We start from the raw sequence: 25,359 nt of genomic DNA on the forward strand, positions 1-25,359 counted from the left end.
GTCTTTTTTTGTTTGTTTTTTGGTTTTTTTTTTTTTTTTTTGGAGATGGTGTCCTACTTTGCCTCCAGAAGCCCATGTGCTCTGGCTTCTTCAGGCTTCCATCCCAGGTTCTGGTTCATGATATGCACACCTGCACAACGGACAGGAGGGATGACAACTACCTCTGTTTTCACATCCCAACTCTGGTCTGCTGGGGGCTCTTCCCAGGAACATTGTATTAAGAAGGATTCTGAGGCTGTATCCATGAATGCTGTGTTTGGTTAGTCGTGTCTGGCGTTGGAGGAGTGAAGCCTTGAGCGTTTGCCACTGGACTGGAAGGGCTTGGGATTCCCGGTGGTTTCCTGGGAGCTAGTCTCTGACTTGCTGCTATGACTGCTGGGCCTTACTCATGCCAGGAGTTCATTGACTGCAGGTGGGGTCTCTGGGTATTGGTAGAGCCAGGTCAGAGTCAGGTTAAGAGTATATGTGCCTCACCTGTTTCTTGGAGGCCCTGGTTTGCAGCCTGTGTCTCTGGAACATTCTGCCAGTTCTAAAGATGACTGCTGTTCATTTCCCTATCAAGAGGATGCAGGTCTGGGAGGCTGACATTCAGAGCCATCCACACTCCATCTGGCACCAGTTGTGGCCTCATGCTTGGGACATGAGTAGCATTATTGAGGGTGGATTCTGGTAACCCTGAAATCAAGGGAAACTGGCACTGGGACTGAGCCCATGAGTGTTCGGTGTTCTGAGCTTCTTTTTTTTTTTTTTTTAAGATTTTATTTATTTTTTTGACACAGAGAGAGAGATCACAAGTAGGCAGAGCAGCACAGAGAGAGCGAGGGGGAAGCAGGCTCCCTGCTGAGTGGAGAGCCTGATGGGCTCAATCCCAGGACCCTGGGATCATGACCTGAGCTGAAAGCAGAGGCTTAACCCACTGAGCCACCCAGGCGCCCCTGTTCTAAGCTTCTTAATAACTGCCCAGATGTGATCTGGCCGGGGTCGGGGTTGGGGGTGCGGTCAGGGGAGCTGAATGGTGCTTTTTTGAAGGAAGAGTTTGTTATCTGATGCCCTGTGGAGGCTGCGGAGTTTGAGATCTGGCTTCTGGCTCGGTGTTCTTGGTGGTAGTGCCCTTTGGGGACCCGTGGGGGCCTCCTCTTCTCCCCGCCTGTTTCACCTGAGTGTTTGAACAGCAGAGTGGCATCGTTGGGTGGGGGCCCAGCCGTCTGCCTCATGGTCTCCCCGCCCCCACCCGTGTTCCTGTGCACATCCCTTCCTCATGCCGTGGGACCAGCTCTTCAGCACCGTCACCTGGGAGACCGTACTGCCAGGCAACTGGAAGCCAGTCCTTTGTCATTTAGATGATTTAGATGAGAGAGAGGTCTCTAGATTCAGCCCTGGGACCCCACTTCCTGCAAGGATGAGGGGTGAGAGCCCTGTCTCTGTAACCCTGGGCTGGCCAGAGGGACGGGGCAGGGAAGGGGTTCTGCCTGCTTAGCCCCAGGAGGTATCCAGCCAAGAAACATGTGGGTGTTGCTCCCTGGGCCATGGGTGGCCATGAAATGGACGAGGTAAGAAGGCTGTCCAGGGCAGCCCTCTCAGGGAACACCACAGGCCCTGACACCCTCTAGAACCCAGATTCCAGGGCCCCATGGCATCGTCCCCACCTGGACTTCAAGCCCTGTTGCTCCCCTCCTCCTCGTTTCTGTCAGCCACACAAGCCCCAGGGGAAACACACCATAAATCATTACATCTTGGAGACAGGAGCAGATGGAGGCTTTGGGGGAAGGGGAGGAAGCCAGGTTATGTTTGGCAGAGCAGAAAGCAGAGTCTGGTAAGGAAAATGTTTCTGTGTTTAAGCTTCGAGGAATGTTAAATGCCTGGGAGTTGATATTAAAAGAAACACAAACCTTCCTACTGCCAGCTGACCTGGGCCTGTGAGTGGCCAGGCCGGAGCCAGCATTCCCTAGAGGACTTCGAGGTCTCCCAGCCCTCACCTCCTCAGGGCCCAGCCCCGGTGCAGCCCTTGGCCCTCAGCCATGGAGCCGTCTTGCCAGCCTTCCTGTGGGTAGGGGAGGGGTAGGGGTGTCCCGCGAGGTCTGCTTGCCCTGTGATGCCCCTCTGAGCCCCTGAGGATGACTGGGCTGGGTGGGAACCCTGCACTGAGCCATTCCCATGTGGCCAGGCCCACCAGAGCCACGGAACGGTCTGTTCCCGCAGCTTCTCCCACCTCCCTTTCTGCCACGTGTCCAAGGAAGGAAATTGGCACTGGCCTCTGGCACTTGGTTCTGCTCCCCTAAAGCAGGCCCCGAGGATGGAGCAAAGGGTGGCTTTGTGGTAGGGGCTATCCTTGCTAACATTCAGGTCTCCTAAAGGAGAGGCAGGGGGAAGAAAGCCCACCTCTGTCCCCATTTGGGCCCCTTCTCACCCAGTCCATCTAGAGAACAGCACAGGGAGCCCATTTCCTGAGTTCCAGGTGTTTGTTCCCAAATGAGTCTCCGTGTGGCTTTGCCTGATGTAGCAATGGGGGCTGGGAATCTGGAACAGCAGGCTGGGGGACGGGGGCAGCGTTTAGGGACGGGCAAATGGCGGCACTAATCAGCAACACATGTGTGTAGCACTTGTGCTCTTGGAGGCATATGCCCAAATGTGATCTCCTCTGATCCTTGCCATGGCCCTGCAAGGAAAATGACAACCACACCATCCCCAGGAGGACTCTGAGGCCTCTGCTGCCTCTGCTTACCTAGTGCAGGGAAGCCAGCCCTCTCCCCTCTATTGGGTCCCTATGCCCCAGGCCTCTGACAGGGAGTCTCTCAGCCCGGGTCCTAGAGAAAGAGCCAGGGCGATGTCCCACCCCAGCATCCCACTTCATGGTGTAAGTGAGCCTGAGCCACGCTTAGTCTGGAGTCCTCTTACCTTGGTGGCGGACACTTAAGGCCCGGTGCACCTGGAGGGAAGCAGAATGAGCACAGGCACAGGGGAAGGAGCCAGTGCGGGGAGACCTATGGAACCTCTGCATTGTACCCAGCACCGGCTGGCTGCTCCAAGGGCCGTAGGGCCTGGCTTGAAGATGACACAAGTGTATCCAGACATGTCAAGCCACTAGAAAGTGCAACAAGATGCCAGGAATGATGGTCACAACACCCAAGAGCTTCTTGGGAGCCCAGGACTGGGCTGATGCTCACAGCTGCTATCTCAGGGGTCCCCTATGGGAAAGCAAAGTGATCACACATACGTAGATGAGAAAACAAAGGCAACAAAGCGGTGAGTAACCTGTCCAAGGCCAGGCGGCCCATGGGAGCGAGCCAGGACCGGAACCAGGACCGGAACCAGGACTGGAAGTAAGACTGGAGCCAGGTCTGGAAGCGGGACCTAAAGCAGGACTGGAAACAGGACTGGAAGCAGGACCAGAACCAGGGCTAGAAGCAGGACTGGAGCCAGGACTGGCAGTAACACTGGAACCAGGACCAGAACCAGGACTGGAAATAGGACTGGAAGTAAGACTGGAACCAGTCCTGGAAGCAGGATCTGAAGCAGAACTAGAACCAGAACCAAAAGCAGAACCAGAACCAGAACGGGAACCAGGGCTGGAAGCGGAACCATAGCCAGGACTGGGAGTAAGACTTGAACCAGAACTAGAACCGGGGCCGGAAGCAGGACCAGAAGTAAGACCGGAACCAGGATCAGAAGCAGGCCCGGAAGCAGGACTGGAAGCAGACCCAGGCCTTGCCCTCTGCAGGTGCTCTCCCACCGACCACTGTTCCCTACAGAATTAGATGGAAAAGTGTGCGGGAGGAATTCAAAGAAGGCAAGATCATTGTGGGCTGGAGTTAGGGGGGCTCCCAGGAGGAGCTGGAGGGAGAGGAATTGGAGAACACTGGGTTTTTTAAATTCCAAATGCAGTGTTTACATTAGAAGGAAAAAGACAATTATAGTAAAGAAATGTGATACATAATCACTGACCACCCCTACTCTCACTCCTCTGAAACAACCATTCGATTTTGTGCCTTTTCCCTTCTTCAGGCATAGAAATTTTATATAGTTTTAATCACAGTGTGTATTTTGTATTTTTTCTGTTTTCACGTAATCGTATCATAAACCTCCCTTTTTTCTAGAGCTGTATGTAGTCTTTATAATCTTTTTTGTTACGTTGTCAAAAATACTTCTTATACCATATAAAAATCATTTTACATAATGGCCAGCACTTTAATTGCCATTTTAAGGCTCTGTGTTACTCTAGCAAGGTGGGGAGGCTCTGGATCAGCAGAAGGGAGCAGGCTGGGCATTCAGGGGGAAGGGCCTTCATGGCCATGCAGGGAGGCGGGAGCATGCTGGGAGTGTCCCAGGAAATTAAGGAGCCCACCTGCCCTGAGCAGGAGGGATTGTGAGCACCCAAGTAAGAGGAAGGTTGATGGAATGAATGAAAGAAGAGGATCAGGAGAGTTTCAGGCGGGAGGACTCCTAGAGGGCATTTAATCCAATTCTGTTTTGGGTGGAGAAGGAAACTGAAATCAGAAAGGGTAAGGGACATGCCACAGTGGTTGAGCAAGGGTTCTAAATTCAGGAGCCCAGTCCCAGGCTGGTGATGTTTGGTTGGCTGCCAGACAAATGAGTGAAAGAAAATGCTTCTAGATGGGGCAGGGACAGACTTGAATGTCAGTCTGTGACCCTCAGGGGTCTGCCCTTTGTCATTACAAATTCAGTGGAGCCCTTCTTTCCTCTCCCACCACCACCCCAGCTGGATGTGTTTCTCCTCTTCCAGGCTCAGGAGTCCTCCCTCCTCTCCCAAGGGGCCAGTATCTCCAGATTCAGCATCCAGGCCACCCCCACCGCCTGTCTCTTCCTTGCCGCCCCACCCCCGCCCCACCCCCGGCCGGCCCAGGAACCTTTCAGCCAGGAGGCCCCCCTTTGTCTGCCTCAGCTCCCCGAGCCCCAGGGGACTCCCATATATTTATCCCAGTCTATTTCCAACCATGCCGCTCTAGACTCCAGATGTGCTATCCCCAACTGGGACCTACCCACTGGCTGATTAGCATATTCCCAGGGCCCAGCCCTTGCTGACTGGCTGGGTCAGAGGGGAGAGCTCTCCCTGAGGACCCCACAGCTCCGTTTCTGCCACTGACTCCAGACTAAAGAGGAGTTTGAGACCTCGAAGCCACCTAAGCCAGAGGAGCCCCTCCATGCCCCTGTTCACTGCCGCAAACCTGGGGACACCCCCCACCCTCCGCCCTGTGCTGCACCCCCACACCCCAGAGTAGAAGGCAGCTTCACTTTGGGAGTGCTCAAGACCCTGGCCTGGGAAGGGGCAGGGTCCCAGGCCAGGAAGGGTGAAGCTCCAGCTTCAGGCTGGTGCCCTGTACCCCCAGTTGCAAAGTTCAGACCCAATGGGATGCATCGCCTCCATCCTCTTCCCTTCTGAAGCCTGGAGCCCGAGCCTGAAGGGGAAAAGGGGAATCTCTGTAACAGTCTAAACCCAGCCTCTTGGAAGCTTGTTGAGGGTTCAGAGCGATTATCAATGACACTCAGGAGGAGGTCATGAAGGCCAGACCCCTGCCTTCAGGACTAGGATACAGAGCCCAGGTTGGCAAATCTGACAATATTTAGACCCTTACTTTTTTTTTTTTTTTTAAGATTTTATTTATTTATTTGACACAGATCGCAAGTAGGCAGAGAGAGAGGAAGAAGCAGGCTCCCCGCCAAGCAGAGAGCCTGATGTGGGGCTCGATCCCAGGACCCTGGAATCATGACCTGAGGCAAAGGCAGAGGGTTAATCCACAGAACCACCCAGGTGCCTCAACCCTTACTTTTTTGTTCAACTGTGGTAAAATGTATGTACCATAAAATTTATCATTTTAGTAATTTTTAGGTGTACTACCCAGAGAGAGTAAGTACATTCACATTGTTGTGCGACCATCACCACTGTCCATCTCCAGAACTTTCTTTCTCCCCGCCCCCCCGCCACCTCCAGAACTTTCTCACCATCCTAACTGACCATACCTATTAAACAGTAACTGCAGAGGCATCTGGCTAGCTCAGTCGGTAGAGCACACGGCTCCAGATTCTGGGGTCATGAGTTCAAACCCTGTGTTGGGCATACAGCTTACTTAAAAAACAAAACAAACAAACAAAAAAACACACACAAACAACAGTAATTCCCCAGGCAACCACCATTTGACTTTCTGTCAATGATTTTGACTCTCCCATTCCAGTGACTTCATGGAAGTGGAATCCTGCAGTGTTTGTCTTTTTGTGACTTCACTTAGCATGATGCCTTCAAGGTTCATCCACGTGGTAGAACACATCAGAATTTCCATGCTTAAGGCTGGTATGCATGGGGTACGTTTTGTTGATCCACTCATGCACCAACGGACATTTCGGTTGTTTTCATGTTACACTTTCACCCTTTTAATTGAGAAAAAGAGCCTGGTCTTTGAGGATGTAGATTTCCTAGCCTCCTCCTCTCCAGACCCAAGGTTCCCCATCCCCACCCAGTTGCTCACCAGTCTCCAGCTATCACAGGACCCCAGCTATCGCAGGGCCTCATGAGTAGAGGACACAACTGGCCACTATTAGTTTCTTTTGGTTAAAACAGTTGCCTCCTGGCTTTCTCTCCCCCCGAATCAGGCATCCCTGTCTCCTTGACCTTATTTCCTCAGATCTCTTCTGCCTTCCCCTTGGTCATGGTTTATATCTATCAAGCGTGAAGGGAGTCAGAAGGTCAGAAGGGGCTCAGAAGATCACCATCTGAGTTCTTTGATATGGGGGTGCTCAGTTTCTCTGTCTGTTAAATGGGGATAATTATCCCCATTCTACCTTCATCACCAGCTTATTGTGAAGCTCAAAAGACAGAATGTACCAGAGGTGTGATGTACACATTCGTCCTATCAGCTTATTTACGCATTCCTACTTGCTGAGCAACCCTCTAAATGTCAGGCACTATGCTGCGGACACAGAGAATGAATAGGACCAGGGTGCCTGGGTGGCTCCATCGTTAAAGCATCTGCCTTTGGCTCAGGTCATGATCCCAGGGTCCTGGGGTCGAGCCCCCACATAGGGCTGCCTGCTTAGTGGGAGGCCTGCTTCTCCCTCTCCCATTCCCCCTGCTTGTGTTCCCTTTCTTGATGTCTGTCTCTCTTTAATAAATAAATAAAATCTTTAAAAAAAAAAAAAGATGAAAAGGACCTCACCATGTAGTAAAGAAGACAGAAGAGAATTTTGATTCATCAGTGTCGATGGGCCTTTAAGGCCAGACAGATCTGGGGATCATTCCACCTTCCTCCATTCATTAGTTGGGAGAACAGAGTAAGTTACTTTATTTTGGGGGCCTCCGTTTCCTCACCCATAAATGGGTCCTCTTGAAACTTGAATGTAGAAGTCCATGAAGCCCTTGGCACAGGGCTGGCACAGAGTCTGTTCTCATCCAATGATGACAGCCCCTTGCCCAGCTGGCAGGTCCAGGTATGGTGCCCTCTGTCTTCTTGGAGGGACTCCAGATTTAGCTTTTCAAGCAGCCCCCTGTCCCCCCGGCCAAAGGCCATCACCTGCAAGAGGCCCCCTATGATGGGCCTTAGGCTGGCTCAGGCCACATCTGTTTTCTTAGGCTGATTAAGTCAGATCCAGCTTTGATGAACTAACCCCAGAGTATACTGGTGGTCAAGGTTAGGGCCCTCATCATCTGCCTTAGCCCTGGCTTGAGCAGCTCTGGGCTCTTTCCCCTTGGTGTAGTTCTCCACTTGGCATGGTATGGTCAGGCCCAGAGCACAAAGTGAGTGAGGAGCCAGGAACAAGGGGCCATTGTTGGCCCAGAGTCGTTTCTGGTTTCAATTACTCTGCAGAGCAGGAGGAAATTCAGAGTAAGTGTGGGTCAGGAGCCTGCTAGGGCAGAAGTCAAGGGCTTCCCTACCCCACATCCCTCTCTCTGGTCCCCGGGGGTTCTATTGTCCCTGTTTGACCCTGCTTTATTGATCTGGGAGCCTGGGCTCTGGGGGCATTGGTCTGGTGGACCCAAAAATGCTTTTAGTTCTTGCCCACTCTGGTTCTTCATGGCTGGTACCAGGAGGTGCTGGGTTGCTCCCTGGGTGGGATGACAGAGCGGCATTCACATGGGTCCTTACCACCTTCTCCCAATGTCCTTCGGGCCATACTGACCACAGCTGGGCCCCCAGTCCTGGGAATGGCCTGATTTTGACTAGGGGAGGAGTGGGGGCAGCTGGGAGAAAGCCTTGGGGCTGGCTTCTCCCTTTCATTCCTCCAGCTCAGGCCCGCTGTGCATGACCAGGGGAAGCGTCTGTTTCTAGAGCGTGTGATTCCTACCCCCACTGCCTGCTGTTCTCAGCGCTGGCCCACGTGGGCATCTTCCCTTTGCTGCTGTCCTCACCACCATGCCAACCCAGAGGCACGTGGGGGTGGGGGAGGGTGAGTGCCAGGATTGTTCCTCTTCCTGCCTCAGACACTACTTCCTCCCCAGAGGCCTTGGGACTGGAGCCATGGTCCCCCCCGCCCACACCACTGGAGTTGCTTTTTGTCCTCCACGAGACAGGTCCAGATGCCTCAGTGACCCTCGGAGAGCCCGCAACATGATGGGGGCCGGGAGCCAGAGGCAGGATCCCTTGAGAGGGCCGCCCTGCTACCCAAATGCTACCCCGCACTTGCACAGCCTCTCTCTTCCCGCCCTTGCTCTGCAACCTGTCTCCCAGGTATTCCCGATCTGGGGAGGCCGACCCTGCCCCGTGGATTCTGGAGACAAGAAGCATTCAGTAGAAAGCAGCTGGAGGCTCAGGTCTCCCTCGCTCTCCTGCCCCATCTGAGAATGCCTCCTAGAGGGGCAGGCTGGCTGCCCACTCCCTGGGACCCCCCCCCCCCATGGCTCAGGAGGGGTGGGTGTTGAGCAGAGATGCAGATCCAGAGAAGACCCTGGGGACTGACTCATTCAGGGCCTGAGAAGACCCAGCTTCTCAACAAACCAAAAGAGGGGTGTGCTTTTCCCAGCTTTGTTGGCGGGGGGCTCCTAGACTCGGGCGGAAGAGCTGGATTTGATCCCAGCTCCATCACCTAATTAGCAAGGTGGCCCCCAGGTAACCTCTCTCCTCCCTTCCGGACCCATGTGAGTAGTAAATGAGATTACAGAGATGACTATCCCCGGCCTACTGCACACTCTCAGTAACCACTAAGCTCCCTGCAGGTGGAGGCTGCCGCTGTCTCCCTAGAAAGCCAAAAAACCGGTCCCTAGGGTGGTCTCACTTTTGATTGTTTTGAAACCTCGGAGAGAAAGAAAGGGCTTAGAGGAACTGCTAGGGCCATCCCTGAGCGAGGGCTGAGGCCGGTATGAATGCTGGGAGGGGCACTTCACGTGGGCCCCGCCAGCCTCCGTCAACCACGGGTGCCATAGACCCCACCATGGCCCTTCACCTCAGCCCAGCGTCTGCTGTGGCATCGGTGGGGTGGGGGGTGAGTGGTGGTGGCACTCGGTAAGGCCCTTGCTCCCAGACACAGCCCACTCAGGCCCTTACAGGCGGGGACTAAGCCATGCTGGCTTCAGGGCCAAGGTGACCCAGAAAACGCGCCAGCTTTTAGTGACTTGATAAGCGTTATCCCGTTGTAAGGACTCCGAAGGGAACCCACAGCAGCAAAGCCGAGGCCCCCAGTTTTCCCAAAACAGAGAGACAAGTAGAGATAAGACACGAGCCCCGGAAGTTTCCTTAAAAAGCCCCTAATCTCCCCAGCCTCCACATCTCCCCACCCTCAGGGCGAGTGGAGGGCGGGGGGGGGGGGGGGGCGGTAGGCAATGGCTGTGGTCGGGAGAGACAGCAGTTCTCATAAGAACCATCCCCTGGAAGGAGGCTTGGGGGCTCCAGGTTCTGCCCACAGCACTTGGGGATTGCTGGGAGGGACTGTCAGCCAGGGGCCTCTGCTTTTTGCTGGTTTTATCTGATGGGGGGGCAGGGAGAGTTTAGCAGAAGATTTCATTTGGGAGGAAAGAGAATGTCCTCTGTTTAAAAAAGGAAAAAAAAATCGTTGATGATTTTTGTCTGGTCCCAGCTCCTGTTTTGACAGGTGTAGAAACTGAGCCCAGAGGTTGAGAGTGACTGCTGAGTCTCCAGGGACCAGGCAGGGCTCTCACCCAGGTTCCCTGGCTCCCAGGAGTGTTCTCCTATTCACTTGGAGCTCAGAGTTGGGTGGGAAAGGAGTTGGGTGATGATAGAGGAGAAGAAAGGCATGGGGGCTCAGTGGATGCTGACCTTACTTCCAAACCTTCCTGCCTGAGGCTGTTATGTCGTCAGCATGAGGCCTGTTTGGGGGGGCCCGGTGGTGCTGTGCTTACACACACACACACCATCCTTCCACTGTTCTGGGAGACCCTGGCTGTACACCTCTCTTTCCTGTGAGAAGGAGCAGGCAAGAGGCCAGGGGAGTCTGGGTGTTGGTCTGGCCATAACTTTTATGGGGAAAGAATGGAAGGACAGGGGCGCCTGGGTGGCTCAGTAGGTTAAGCCTCTGCCTTTGGCTCAGGTCATGATGCCAGGGTCCTGGGATCGAGCCCTGCATCGGGCTCTCTGCTCCACGAGGAGCCTGCTTCCCCCTCTCTCTCTGCCTGCCTCTCTGTCTGCTTGTGATCTCTGTCAAATAAATAAATAAAATCTTAAAAAAAAAAAAGAATGGAAGGACATGTGGTGGGTGTGCTGTGCTGTACCCACTCTGTCCCTGGGTGGGTTTTGTTTTAGATAAGCAAGATGTTCCCAAAGACTCAAGTGGACTTTCCAGCCGTTTGCATGACCAATACACCGTGAGAATCACTGTGGCTGGCCAAGGATGGGCCATCAGGCTTGTCCCGCTGTGGACAAGCTTTGTGGTTATTTCGGCTTCTACAGCCTATCTAGAGCCACCAAGTGCCCTCAAGACACCTGCCCAGGGTAGCCAGGCAGAGTGGAGAATGAGGTTGTGTGGGGAGCCATGTGTGCCTTGTCCTGTGCTGCTGAGCAGCACGGGCCCTGGGACGTGGGAGTACTGTGCCACACCTGGGATGGGCCTTGAGGCTGGTGTTCCTGAGCTGAAAAGCCCGGACCCCCATGCACAACTGGTCAGTGTGTTGGGCCCAGGCCCCAGGGAGTTTCTGGCCTGGACTGTCTAAAAGAATCCTGATGGCTCTTACCTCTTCGCTGGGGTGGGCGTTAGACTGGGACCCGTTCGAGGTCCTCCCCGCAGGCATGGGGGATGGGTAACTTCTCAGTGAAAAATGCATGAATGAGTCACAACTGAAAATACAGCATCTAGGTTCCTGCGCTGCCATTGGCTGTTTGGCGACTTTGGAGCAAAGGGTTTCTGTCCCTGAGCCTAATGCAGACCTTAAACATAGCAGATATGGGGGAAAGGATGGATGGACAAATAGAAAAACATAAACAGGTCTCACTTTCTTATCCCCTGGAGATCTCTGCCCTTCCAGTGCAGTTAGGATAAGTCTGGGTTAGGAGGAGGTGAGAGCACGCATTAGGCAGGCGAGGACTATGGAGCCAGGAATCTCGTGGCTAAGGGGAGTCTCCCATCCTCCTTTCTCGCAGCTGCCCTTCAGTGTGCACCTCCCCCATTCCCCCGCCAGTTTGCACAGCCTGCACAAGGGCTCTGATCTCTCTTGGCCACCCGGGCCCTGCTGGCCACCTGCCGGTTCTCGGCCTGGACTCCCGTGCCCATCTTTGGGCAGGGACTGCCAGGAGCTTCCTTTCTGCAACCCTCCAGCCTCAGAGCCCACCTTGCCCCCCAACTCTGCTCCTGTGGGGCCTGCCCCATTTGTGCTCCTCTGGAGCTGAGAAGGAGAGTTCTTGGCAGACCTCCTGGTCCTCAGCCTCAGCACAGTCCTGTGCTGCTCTCACGTTCCCAGCGCCTGCACCCAGACTCTCTGGGTAATCTGCTGGGGCTCTCCTCCCCTCCACCCCTCCACCCCTCGCTCCCAGGCTGTGCACTGCGGTGCCTGTAGCCTTGGTCCAGCTGGCTGCACAGAAACCCCCTTTCCTGATTTCGGGTCATTTGGCTAGAGGACGGGGAGAGGGAATCAGTGGTCCAGTCTAGGCTGGGGAGAAGACAAAAGTTATTCCAGTGGGGAAATGGAGGTCACTCCAGAAAGTGGCAGCAGCATCCCGAAGTTCTGAGAAAGAACCTTCCGAGAAAGAACCTTCCTCCTCATGTTCACAGGCTGGAGGATTTGCCTGGAAGCTGTCCCCACCCCCAGCTGTCACCAAGGCAGCACTGGTGGCAGTCCCTGCCTCTCCCGCCCACACATCTCAGGCTGCATATATTCCCCGCTGACCTTTTTTCCTTCAATGATGCTGCTGCTGATCACTTTAACCTGATTTTGCCTCAGCCTCCAGCTGTGGCTGGGTGCCCGGACCCAACCGGCCTGGGTATATACTCCTCTCTAAGTAGAACCTGGGACCCTGCATCTCCCCAAGGGTGGCCCTTCTCATTCCTCCTGCAGAGAGCCCAGGGGGTAGGGGGGTGGGGTGGCAGGAATGAGGGAGGACAGGACCGTCTACTAGGAATGTTTTTAATTCCGAAGACAGCAACAGTCTGTTCACGTGGCCCTTCCCGCCCAGGCTCTGTTTATGCAGATGGGGGCCCTTGCATATCCTTGGAGGCGGGTCCTGCCAGGTGTGGCTCGATGGAAGGGACAGACAGAGGCAGGGGGGTGGGATGCACTCCCTTCCTGGGTGGTCAGGACAGCCCGAGCCTAGCCTGTCCAGCAAAGATGTGGAAGGATCCACCGTGGGCTGGGAGGGACCAGAATTCAGACCTTCGCTTTTGAGGAACTGACAGGGAACATTTGTCTTGCCCAACACCCCCCACTGCCCCCCAAAGCCTGCTCCTAGACCATTGATTCCAGGAGGGAGTGAGTCAGGCGGAGGGAAGAGAAGGCAAATCTGTGCTGTCCCAGAGAGAGCCCCCAGCCCACAGGGAGGCAGGGAAAGATGAACATCTCAAGGGAAGAGCCTTCCAACTCAGCTACCCATCTGCTGAGGCGTTTATGTCATCATGGGGACAGTTGGCCAGCTTTTACCCAGTTGGAGCTTGCTTTACCCAGACAAGTACTGAGCCTGGGCCTCCTAAGACAGACAAGCACAAGGCTTTGGGAACAGGATCTGTGCTGCCCTCCTCCCACACACCCAGTGGGGGTAGGGGGCACACCTTGCAATGCATTCCCCCAATACACCCTGCGGCGTATGATCCAGATAGAAGGGGGAGAACCTTAGAAAGCCAGCACAGGGCCAGTTTTGAAGTAGGCCAGCTGGTGGTGCCAAGCACACTGACATGGTCAGCAATTATAATGGCCCCTTACCAGCCAGTTATACAACCAGCCGTTGCACGTTAGCCCAAGGAATGCAGAAAAAAGCCAGGGTGGATGGTCTTTTTCCATAGCTCTCAAGGCCCATGCCATTCCCTCCTCTTCCAGGAAGCCTTCTGTGTGGTTCCTCTGGCTAGAAATTTCCTCTCCTTTCTCTCAACTGTCATTGCACTTTCTCTGTGTGTTCTTACGGCTTAAGGCTGGGTTTCTTGAGAGCAAAGATGATGTTTTGTCCATCTGGGTAGGCACACGGCAGGTACCCACTTGCTATGTCCCAAGTGCACGAACGCTTCCTGTTAAGAGGTATTTAAGCCCATGTCTTGCTCTCCTCTTGGGCTGTCAGTTTTCTGACAAAGCACAGGCTTTGGTTTCGTGTCTGTGATTCCTCAGCCCCCGCCCAGGGTCAGACACAGAGTCGGGCCCTCAGTCAGTGGCTCTTGAATGAAATGAATGAATTGGAGAAGTGAAGGTTGTAGGAGTGAGCCAAGCCTTCCCCAGGAAAGGGGTTTTGTGACAGCCAAGGTGGGGAGGCTGCCTGGCCCCTTATGGGACTGGAGGGTGACCGTCTTCAGAGGTAGCCCCTGGTGCTGGTGCTGGGAGAGGCAGGTGGGGAGCTCCACCTCAGGGTACTGGGCAAAGTGTTATGGGCCAAGCCTGTCTAGCTGCCATTGGTTTGGGCAACTCAGCCCAGGTATGAGGAAGCTCTGTGCAGCCTTGGCAGCCCAGGCCTGTCTGCACCATGTAGAAGCAGGTGTGGAGTGTGGAGCTGGCCCAGACACCCTGCAGGGACCCCTCCCCACTCAGAGCCCAGCAGAGCTCCAGGACCCCACCTCCACCAGCCAGGCAGGGGCAGCGTGGGACCAGAGCCTGCCATACCAGGATCTCACAGTTGTGCTGTGGGCCAGACTTTGTGGCCCGGCCCGGCATGGCCTTGGGCAGGATGTTGCACTTCTCAGTCTCCTTCATTCCCTCGAATTGAAAATGGGGCTGCTGGGACTTCCTTCATAAGGTGGTGTGAGCATTAAGTGAGTTAATCTGTGTGGAGGTTGAGCATGGTACCCGTCGCTCCGCAAGTGCTCGTTAAGGGCAGCTCTTACTATGACCCGGTCTCTGCTATCTTTGCGGTGAAGCTGCCCTTCTTTCAACAGAACACAGGGTGTGTGGGGTTAAGCCCCAAGACCTGCATTTTGGTGGGGATCCAGCAGGAGCATTCCAGGTGCCAAGGGCTGGTTCTGGGCCCTCCTGCCCTGGGGTCACCCAAGAAATGCGCAGACCTGGCGCCTTTTCCTGACTCTAAAGAACCAGCCACACTTGAGCGAGGTCAGATGCATGAGCACCCCCAGCTGTGGAAGAGACCTGTCACTTCCTGGCTGTGGTGGCCTGACCTCAGGCCAGAACTTGACCTCTCCAAGCCCAAGTCCTCCAAACCCGACAACAGAGACCATAAGCCAAGCATCACCAAAGTTGTGAGCCTTAAATGAACTGGATATCTGAAAGCTCTCTGCATGGGACCTGGTTCATGGGTGATCCTGTGGACATGTTGCTTTCCTTCCTTACTCTGAGCCTAGTGGTGTGTCATGTGATGCCCTGGGTGCGTCTGGGGTTTGTGTGGCCTGTCTGGGGTTCAGGCCTTTCTCTTTACCCCAGACCCCAGACTCTAACCGGAAGCTTCACATCTCACTCTGGTTAGCCTGCTTTCCCAACTTGAGCATTAAGAGCAAGGTCTTTCTTTCTTTTTTTTTTTTTTAAAGATTTTATTTATTTATTTGACAGAAATCACAAGTAGGCAGAGAGGCAGGCAGAGAGAGAGGAGGAAGCAGGCTCCCTGCTGAGCAGAAAGCCCGATGTGGGGCTCGAACCCAGGACCTGGGATCATGACCTGAGCTGAAGGCAGCGGCTTAACCCACTGAGCCACCCAGGCGCCCCAAGAGCAAGGTCTTTCTTCTGAGAAGTCTTCTGAGCCACACCCAGCCCAGACCCAGGGGCTGATTGCCCCTTTGCCACTGGATGTCCTCTGCCCCCAGTGGCACAGCCTGCATTGGGCTTTTCGGGTGAGGTGCGCAGGGCCACAAGGTGCGCAGTGGCTGGGTAAGGCACACCTCTCGCTGGGCATTTGTAACCGGTGTCATTCTTGGCTTTTGGCTCACGTCCCTGGAGGCAGCCCATAGCGGCAGGTTCCTTCCAGTCCGGCAGGTTCCTTCCAGTCCGCTGAAGCCCAGGAGGCTGCCCCACTGGGGATCTGCTTTATTCTTCACGTTCCCAAGAGGAGGTTTGTGAGTGCCGTTCCACACCTGTCTGGTGCTGTCACCAAACTGGCATTTGAGGAGGGCCTTGGGGCAGAAGTTGGGAGCAGGGGGAGCAGAGCTCCGGGACAGTGCGGGCCCTTTGCCTGGGACAGGGCCGGTTGCCAGAGGGCCAACCGCAGTTCCTGTCCCTGCAGACCCTTTCTGGCTTCCTCCCAGGCCTCCCTTACACAGCCCTGGCCCCCAGGGAGCAGCCTGGTGGTGAAGGGGTTAACTGGGGATCTCGGAGGGGAAGGGACTGGGTTGTGTTTAGCTGCTTGTCAAACTTTATTTAGGACTTAGGCTGAGGGTCAGTGAGCCCGGAGCCTCAGCCCGCCAAGAGTTAAAAACCCGGAGGTTGGGTTTTTTGGAGGGTTAGCCTCCAGCGTCTTCTTTGAGTCACTTCCTTCGGTGGGGGCGGGTCCCCTGCGCCGACTGGGGCAGTCCGTGGCGCACGCACTGGGGCGTCCCCGCAAGCGGAGCGGGGACCAGCAGGCGGGAGGAGCGGGCCGCCCCCCGTGCGCTCCTCTGGGAGGCAGTCTCCGGGGAGGGGAGGAGAAAGCGGAGCCTCACACCATGCGCTTCCCTGCCCCGCTCGAGTAACCACAGTACGGGCCGGCCTGGGGGGTGAGCACTTCCCGCTCCCTCGGTCTTCGCGGCTCCCACCGAGCGCCTCGGCGGCCGGGCTGCCCGCAGACTCTCCCGCGTCCCGGTCCCCGGAGCCGGCGCCGCGGGCCAGGGGGCAGTCCGGGCCGGCCTCTGTTGCCGCCGGTATGACCGACATCCTGCCTCAGCCAGACTGCAACCTGAAGGCGGTGTGCGAGCCTCTGGAGCGCTGTTGCCTGGATCGGCTGGAGGAGCCTGGGAGCAAGCGGCCCCCCAACACAGGTGCCCGGCTTTGGGGCCGGGTTCGCAGCAAACTGCTCCGCCAAAAGGTGCTAGCGGTGGCGGTTGGGGGGCGGGACCCTAGGGCGGGAGGGCTGGGGACTGCCTGGGTGCTCTGTTTCCCCCACCCTCCCTTGGGGATCCGTTCCAATTCCTGCCTGATCATGGAGTCCTAGGACAGAGACGGGGGTATGTGTGGGTCTGCTCCAAGTGGCCTTAATATAATGATTAATGCTGTTGCCACCTCCACCCCTGACCCCTGCTGGTTTCTCTGCATCTGTCCCCAGCTCAGAAAAAGGGGTCAGGCTCCTTTCTGAGTCTATATAGGCTGGAATGTGAGTGGTTAAGCAAGGGTCTCCTGGGTCTCCCCCATCCAGCCCGGACCAGGCCCCCTTCCTGAACCCAGTGGACATTGCTGGCTGCCCCTTTACGGGGGGGGGTGGGGGGGGGGGTGGAACACTGGCAGAAGCAGCTCAGTACCACTGGCCGTGGAAGACTTCTTTGTGCGGGGTCGTGGGCCTCCTGCTCCCCCGGGGTTGCGGGGAGGTCATGTGGCGTTGGGGGTGCTGCTGAGGTGGGGGGCTGCAGCCTCTGAGGGGCTGCCCAGTCGGGGACCACCCAGATGACTGCTGGCCCCATGCCAGCGAGGCACCAGAGTGCCAGGGGTTTCCTGACCCAGCAGGCAGCTCTGCCCAAGCCGAGCCAGGGCAGACCGCCCGGCCTGCCTGCAGCCCCAGACCTTGGTGGGGATGAAAATTGGAGATAGAAGCGGACTGTCCTGCATCTGGGCAGCCTGCCTTGGGTCTGGCTTTGGGCCCTGGCATCGGGTGTCTGCGGAAGAACCAGACCCGGCCCCTAGAACACAGTAAACCCTTAGATAACTGCAGCCTGAACTGGCTGCCCGAGCAAGATGTCGCAGGGGGCCTGTCCCTCAGGGGAGGCTGTGGCTACTCCGTGGGGCTGATGGAGATTTGCTAGCCATCCTGCAGTTCTGAGGAGGGGGGAGCCCTCTGGCTAAGTGCTCTGTGCCAACTAGCACCTGCCAGGGGGAAGTGAGCTTGGGCCCATTGGCTCCTTGTCTCATTTCACCCCCTACCCGTGGGGCATACTTGACTTCCCAGAGGTGACATCAGTCCTGGAAAGTGCCAGCAGGGCAGCAACTTGAGCTGTCCTGCTCTGGCCCCTGGGTCACCTTCGGCATCCCTGGGGACCAGGCTCGCCGGGCCCTGCTGGCCTCAGCTGCTACCGGAGCTCCTCTGTGCTGAGGCAGCTGTCTGTGCCCGGCGGCACGGGGCCGGCCCTTCCGTGCACCCCCACACACACACCCAGCCCCTGCTGAGGCCAGCAGACACCAGCCCCGGGCTCATCGTCTATTCCCAAACCTCAAGGCCAGTGAGAAACGGACCCCACAGTCTCCCGGCCCTCTGCCAGCCAAGCAAAGCCTTTCCAATTTACCTGACCCTTTGGGGAGGGGCCTGGCAAGTAGTGGGGGGCAGTCTTTAAACCTCCAGATCCCAGAAATTCTGTTCTTTCCCTGTGCATGTATGACCGGCACCTCCAAGAATTCACTTCAGAGCCGCGCCTCTGGTGGTCTCTCGCTTCTCCTAGTCTGATGGTGCCCATGGGCAAGGGTGGCGGGGGCCGGCCAGGTGCTGCCCTGCGGAGCTGCCTGCCATCCATGCAGCCACAGGGGTGCTCTGGCAATGGGGTGCCCTAGCTCTTGCTGTGTGACAGAGTATGTCCGCCTCACAGATACAAGGGTCTCTATGCTGGCGCGGTCATGCATCCCGCTGTGGCCGCCTCACTGTGCCCAGACTAGCAGGCAAGCAGACGGACTCTTGGGGCTGGGCCCGCTGCCCGCTTCCCTTCTTTCCTCAGCTGCATTAACCTATTTTTTGTCAGTGCCGAGGGCTCTCTGCCAGTCAGGGGGCTGGGACCAGACAGGAGCTTAGGTGGTGTGGGGGAAGGGTGCTGGGGACCGCCCAGCCTGCAGGAAGGGTCTCCCGTGAATGGATGTCAGGGCACCTGTGGGCCTCCCACTCCCGTCGCCCTAAAGGGGTGTCTGTGACTCATTGGGGGACCCCATGCTGGGGCAGAAGAAGCTGTTCAGATGGAAGAGTCCTCATATTAACCTGGGGGTGGGGTCCCTGGCCCCAGGAGTCTGCAGTTGCGGGTCTCAGGGAGCTGTGTTTGGGTTGGTTCTTGTCCCCAAGGAGATTCTGGGGCTGAAGCCTCATTCCGGCCTCTGACTTGGCAGCTGGTCTGCTGTGCAAGCATTGAGCAGAGGAGACACGTGGCACTGGGGTTTGCGGGTTCTGCCAGCGCTCTTGGCACTACACATTTCTACTTTCCTTTTCCTTCATTCTGTATGTTTCAACTTTCTGCTTCAGATCACACTGACGGAGACTAGGCTCGATGCCTGCTCTTCCTGCCTTCCCACCTGCTTCTAGATCCTGAGGTGGCACCTGAGAGGCTGAAGGAGGAGTCCCATCCCCCACTCCCTGAAGTATCCAAAGGTTGTAATGCGGTCACTTGTGGGAGCCACAGAGAGGCTGGCAGGACCCCCCACACCCCACTCCAGCGTAAGGCAGAGGCCAAGCCAGAAGCATTTGGGATGGGGGTGCCTGAGGTGGGAACTCAGGCTGGATTGGCAGGGTCCAGAGGAGTGGGTGGGAGAGTGGAGGACAGTTCTTGATGACCTTGTCTCTGCTTGAGGGTTTGCCACATGGGGCTGAGAATTCCCCGCCTCAGAAGAACTTCTGTCCAGATGCTAGAGGCCGGCAAGGTGAATGGAAGTGTTTGTTGCTGAACCACAGAGTTCAAGGATACCCGCTGCTCTGTGATGGGGTCTGCTTTCCTCTGTCTCTGGGGAGAGTCAGAGGTGTTACCTGAGGAAGGACAGGATGGGGAGCCCCCTTTGGGCCACTTGTCTGGGGAACCTTAGGGCTCAGGAGGGTCCCTTTCTTTGCCGTCTCAGTTACGACCACAGGACAACTCCTAGCCCCTCCCAGAGCCTGCCACTGAACTTGACCATTCTTCGTGACAGGTAGCACCGGGTACGCAAACCATGTGTACACCTCCCAGGTTCACACAGCCATTCGCTGGCTGTTCGAGGCATTGAGGGTACGAGGGCTCTAGGTTATCAGATGTAGATTTGTCTTGGGCTCATTAACTTTATTTCATAATCTAGCTCCAGGCATCAAGAAAGATCTTGAAACCTTACACGGTAGACCTGTGTCCTGCCCTGGCTGTTCCCACTCTGCCCTGCCCCTTTCCGCCTGCCCCACCCTTGTCAGCCTAATCTGCTGAGGGGAAGGGACCCCTGTCCCTATCTTAACCATCCACATGCCCACTCATGCCCCTATAGCCATCCCTCAGCTCTAGGAAAGGGACGGTAGCCCCTCTCCCTTGGGCTGGAGACCCCTGCAGCCCGTCCATTTCCCCCTGGGCATCTGGGAGAGCCAGGACTATGGCCAGGCTGGCTGGAGAGTTGGGGTGGGGCGGGGAGCAGAGCAACCTCCTGGCATTTCCCCAGCTACGAAGCTTCTCGAAGCTTCTTGCAGCACTTGCTCACTCCCTAGAGGGAGAGGACCTTACTCCTGGTGCCACATGGGTGGTCTCCTGACCACCAGTGCCCCTACTTCTCTACTAAGCTGACTCCCAAGAGGCCTGTTCAGTTCCACACAGCAGGAATCCACAACTCTGAGAGTCTGCTAGAGGTCATGGAGCCCCATGCAGACACGAAGCCACCCACATGCACAAATTGGATGCTGTTTTAGATAGGGTCACAGAGCTCAGCTTAGGGACCCCTGCTCTAAGTGCACCTGGCAGGGTGCTGTTTCTTTGCACCTGGGGAGGTTGGAAAGGGCATTGGCCCTCTCTGGCATCTCTGTGGTCCACAGGTGGCTTGGCCAGGCAGCCATGCTGGGCTTGGTGCCCCAGCTTTTAGATGGCCCTGGACCAGAGGGAGCTAAGCCTGCCAACCAAGGTGGTTTCCGAAAGGCCAAAGCTGCGAGAGCCCAGTGTTACAGGAGTTTCCAGAAGCAGTGAGGCCCCAGGAGGGCAGACGTTTTGGAAAGAGCCCAGAAACTTCTGCAGGTGCTAGTTTTGGGGAGTTGCCAGACATTGACGAGGGAGCACAAGTCTGGAAAGGCCCAGCTCTCTGTGGAGTGGCCTTGCCAGCTGCCCAAACTGTCAGGAGCCGGTCACCAGGTACTATTTCAGCTTCTTTTTCCCAAGCAGGTAGTGTTGGGGACAGGAAAGGTATGTGTGCTCTGCCAGTTCCCTAGCTCCTAGAGGAGCACACATTCCCCCATGTCTGAAACCTGCATGCCCATTCCCTGGGAGGAACCAGAGCCGGTACAGAATCCCAGCGAGCCTTAGATTGAGGCCTCATTGTCCTTTGTCCCTGGGGTGAGCCTAGAGAGATGGGAGGCCACCGTGAGAGCTGCCCTTGGGATTCTCCTGCAGAGAGGCCAGGAGGGCACCGTAACGCCATGGCAATGCCTCAGCCAGGAGCTAGAACCGTCACTATCTGGGACAGTGATCCCTGCCAACGCTGATGCCTCAGATGGGCCCAGCCAGAGCCATGACAGCCACAGCTCCACACCCCATCACGTGCCTGAAGCCTTCTTCATGCTCCGGCCTCCTCCGTGGGTCACCCCACCCCTTGGGCTTATGCAGCACAGGGTGCTGGAGACTCGGCTGAGCTCGTAGCACTCAAGAGGCCTCTTTTTCCAACCAGATCTGCTGTCTTTACTGGCTGTGTGACCTTGGGCAGATGTCTTCCCCTTTCTAGTTCTCTGGCATCAGGATCATGAAGGAGCTGAACAGGATGATCTCCTAGATCCAGCTCATATGATGGTGTTGGCCATGGCTCAAGATTCCTGTTCCTAAGCCTTAAACCCTCAACACACTGGGGAAGTCTGGGTGGGAGAGGTCACAGGGCTGCGCCTGGGCCCAGGCCAGCCATTCCCTGGACATGGGAGAGGAGAGGTGAGCAGGAACATGGGGCTTCTTGACCCCCGTCCTGAAGGACCCTTGGTGGGAAGGCACTGTTCTCTCCATCCCCCACATCCCGTTTCATTCATTTGGTCCCTGAATATTGATGGGCACCTTCCCTGAGTATACTGGGCACTCCAGAGGTGGAAGGCAGAGAGCCCTTAATCTCATGGAACTTTCTGTCCGCAGGAGTCAGGCAACAAATAAGATCATTTCAGGCTAGAAAAGTGCTGGGAACAACATAAACTTGGGTAATGGGCTAGAGAGTAATGGGGAGGGAGAGGCCTTGCTGGAAGAGATAACTTTGAACTAAGACTTAAATGGTAAGAAGGATTCTGGGAGCGCCTGGATGGCCCCAGTCGGTTGTACGTCCAACTCTTGGTTTCGGCTTGGGTCGTGATCTCAAGGTGGTCAGATCGAGCCCTGTGTTGGGCTCCTTGCTCAGCACACGGTCTGCTTAAGAATATCTCTCTCTCAACCCCTTCTTCTCCCTCCCTCTGCCCCTCTGCACCCCTGCTGCACCCTCTCTCCTTCTCTCAAATAAATACACTAATTAATTTAAAAAAAAATATTCTGGAAAGATCCAAGACAGTACATTTCAGGCAGAGGAATTGGCAATGTGAAAACCCTGTGGCTGGTGGGGTGGGCGCGGCATCTTCAGAAGCAGACAGAGGCCACAGGACAGGGGAGAAGGGCACCCTATCCGGAGCAGGCGGGGGCCAGCTGGGGCAAGACATTCAGCTTCTAATGGAAGTGTGGCAGGAAGCCACGGGGAAGCTTGACCTGGGTTTTAGTGATGCTGCCGGTTTTACTGATGCTGCTGGGTTTGGAGCCCTGGCTGAGGACCAGACTCATTCTCAACCCGTGCCGTGAGGAGCTGTTACTATCTACTCCATTTCACATGTGGAAACAGGCTCAGAGAGTGACCCAGAGTGACAGCCTGCAGGCTGCCTTGCCGGGATGGAGGGTCAGAGCCCCGGGGGGCCTGGGGCTGTTCCTCAGCTTCCTGGTTGTCTAGGTGCTCCTGGAGCCCATTGGGGTTGGGGCGGGGGGCCCTGCATGGGGAGCCTTCCTGCCGGGAGTACCCAGCCGAGCACGCTGTTAGAGAAATGAGCGCTTACTTCCGGTGCTGTCTAGTGAGTGCGGGGCGAGGGCTGGAGCCCACCCGGAGGCCCCTCAGAGCAGGCACGGGCAGTGGCCTTGCCAGCATCGCTCATTCTCAAGAACAGGCTCTGTGCCCAGACTGCGTTCCTGGCCTGGGCAGGGAGGACGAGGTCAGCTTCAGAGGAGGACTTGCACAACGTTCATCGAAGCACTGTCAAGGCCAAAGGGAGGCCGCAGAGCCCACCGTGCTCCCCAGGCCGGCCTCCCACTCCCAACTTTGGAGGCAAGGCTGCTCTGGGCTTCCTCTGGGTTGCTTTGGGCCCAGCCAGAGTGACCCTCCCTTCTTTGCCCTGGTGCCCCCCACATGGCCCTGAGCTGAGGCTTGGCAGCTTCCTGGCCGTTTGTCTGAGGCCTGGTTCTGGGGCAAAGTTGTCCAGGCTGTGTGGAACAGAGAAGGCAGTGGGGTGCCGACCGGCCCCAAGGAAGACAGGGTCCTGGGGCTCTGGGAGGGATGCGCCCGGCTTTGGGACTGAGGACTAAAAGTCTGGCAGGCACAGGGCAGACTGGGGCTCTGGAATGCTGAGCGAGTGCTAGGGAAGGCAGGTCACAGTGGGTGCTGTGAGGCTAACCTGACTTCAATAAAAGCCTCATTCAGAGCAGCTAAACCCTTTCCATATGTGGGCCTCTGAGAACTTCAAAGTCCGGGGCAGAGAGGGTTGGAGGAGGGGAGGCAGGATCCCGGTGTTTCGCCTACAGAGTCAGCACAAGCCCCTCGTGCAGCTGCCCTGGGAGAGGGCACCCGACCCTGCAGGGTGAGGGCTGGAGGGGCCAAGCTTGCTTGGCCTAGTCGTGGGGGAGCCAGCCTCTGGGAAAATGGCCTGTCCGTGGTCTCCCCTGGCGGGGCTGCTGAGCTGGAAGCCCAGCGTGGGCCCTGGCATCCCCCTCCCACCCCACCCTCCCTCTCTAGGAGTTTCTCTCTGAGCAGCCACGTTGACGGAATCCTCCTGTACCCTTCCCAAGAGGGAGGAGAGGCAGGCCTTGGCAGCTCCCTAGTTCCCCTGTTGCCAGCCCTCCCATGCCTCTCACGCCTGTGGTCTGTCCCAATGACAGACTGGGTTTGGTGTCCCAAGGGGACCCAGCCCAGAGTATATGGACATACTCGGGGAAGGGCAGGAAAAAGTCAGCCCAGTACTGCCACCCTGGCCACTGGCCTGGGAGCCCCGGGAAATGTACCCCCGTCAGACAGGACACCTGGCTCAGGGCCTGGTCTCCACAGCCCCACACTCAGCCTCTGGCAGGCACCCCCATAAACACGGCCAGCCATCTCTGCCTTCCCTTCAGCGCCCCATTCACCTCTGAGGGCGACAGCTCCAGCACACTGGATTTCTTGCCCTCGTTGTTAAGCACTTTGTTTTTATTAACCCTAGAAACTACTCTGGCTTTGAGAGAAGTCCGTGCCACCTCCCCGGTCAGGCCCAGGATGCCAGGTCCCAGATTCAGGAAGGCAGGCCCACAGGGATGGGAGGTCAGGGGTCAGTGGGCTCCTGGGGGCCTCAGGCCTGCACTGGGGAAATGACAGAGTGAGGTTCTGAGGGAAGGGGCCCAGTGCCAAGAGGCTTTTGGGGGAGGGAGGGGAAGCGGAGGCCTGGGAGCGCCAGCGTCACGTCCCAAAGTAATGCACTGCGGCTTGCTTTGTGCTTCCCTGACCGCTGGGACCCTGGGACCGTAGCTGCCCATAGATGGGGCGGTGCCACCCCGGGCCCGCGTGAGTGCATGTGGGAAGGGCAGTGGCAAAAATCATCAGAAGGCTTTCAGGCAAGCTGCGTGGCTGCAGGAGTACAAGGCAGAGGGAAGGCTGTGGCTCTACCCTCGGAAGGACCCAGGTTTGACTATGGACCGTGTCATCTACCCCGGGGAGCGAGAAAAAATGGGGACCCCAGACTCACTGGTGCCTTGGAAACCCCAGGCACCGGGAGGTGGCCACAAACAGCCCTCGAGCCAGAGGGAAGGAGATGCGCTGGTGACAAATGGGCTGGGAGGAAGGACGTAGGCCTAAGGACCCCTCAGGACTTTCCTGAAGGAACGAGGTGACCCCACTGGCTTGCGAGGCTACTGGGCTTTCCTGTCCTCGATGCGATGCTGGGGAAGCACTCTGAGAGCCTGCATCTCCATCTCCTTCCGTGGCCTCGGGATTTTGTTGGGGACACTGGGTGGTTCTCTTGTGAACATCAGTCCCTGAGGTCAACTGTGTCCCCTTGGCGGAGGGCTGAACGTGCAGCCATGACCTGAATGAGTCTAAAAGCGAAGGTAGACAGAACATAACTGAGCCTGGCAGTGGGCGGTGTGTGGGACACCTAGAACTTTCTCTAGGATGTCCTATGGCTCCTTTTGTTCTCCTGCCCGTGCCCCACCTTGAGGAAGACCCAGCTGTGTGTGTCTTACCTGTGGGGTGAAGGAGGGGCCCCCTAGAGGTCTCCCCCAGCCTGGCCCTTCTCAGCCCCATCTGTCTGCCTCCCTTGCCCGATCTGGCCTGGCCTCGGTACCCACTGCCCAGGGCCGGGGGTTGGCACCTATCTGCTGGGACTCAGAGGTCAGCGGTCAGGTGCTTTATCCACTGACATCCTGGGGGCTGGCTCTTCCGACCCCGGCACTAATCTGATCAGGAAATAGCAGAGTCCACATTTCCCACGGGTTATAAATAGCCACAGCCACTCAGGCAGCATCATTTCTCTGGAAAATGTGCCATGTCCCTCTCCACTCCTCGCCCTCCCTTCTCTG

General features: G+C 56.7%; 1 protein-coding gene across 6 annotated transcripts in view; it reads left to right on the plus strand.

The window, feature by feature from the left end:
- The window catches only part of ABR (ABR activator of RhoGEF and GTPase), a 179,336-nt gene that overhangs the window by 139,527 nt on the left and 14,450 nt on the right, over positions 1-25,359 (plus strand). Inside the window, exon 17 of one of the 6 annotated variants that reach the window (XM_047707797.1) lies at positions 46-741. The exons of 4 other annotated variants lie outside the window; for them this stretch is intronic. In XM_047707797.1, the coding sequence (XP_047563753.1) occupies positions 46-264 (219 nt within the window). In that variant the 3' untranslated portion in view covers positions 265-741. Of the gene's footprint in view, positions 1-45; positions 742-16,305; positions 16,527-25,359 lie in introns of those variants that run through there. One more of the 6 variants, XM_047707801.1, reaches the window with a different exon arrangement.

This window comes from Lutra lutra, chromosome 16 (assembly GCF_902655055.1).
Source record: "Lutra lutra chromosome 16, mLutLut1.2, whole genome shotgun sequence".
Lineage (NCBI taxonomy): Eukaryota > Metazoa > Chordata > Mammalia > Carnivora > Mustelidae > Lutra > Lutra lutra.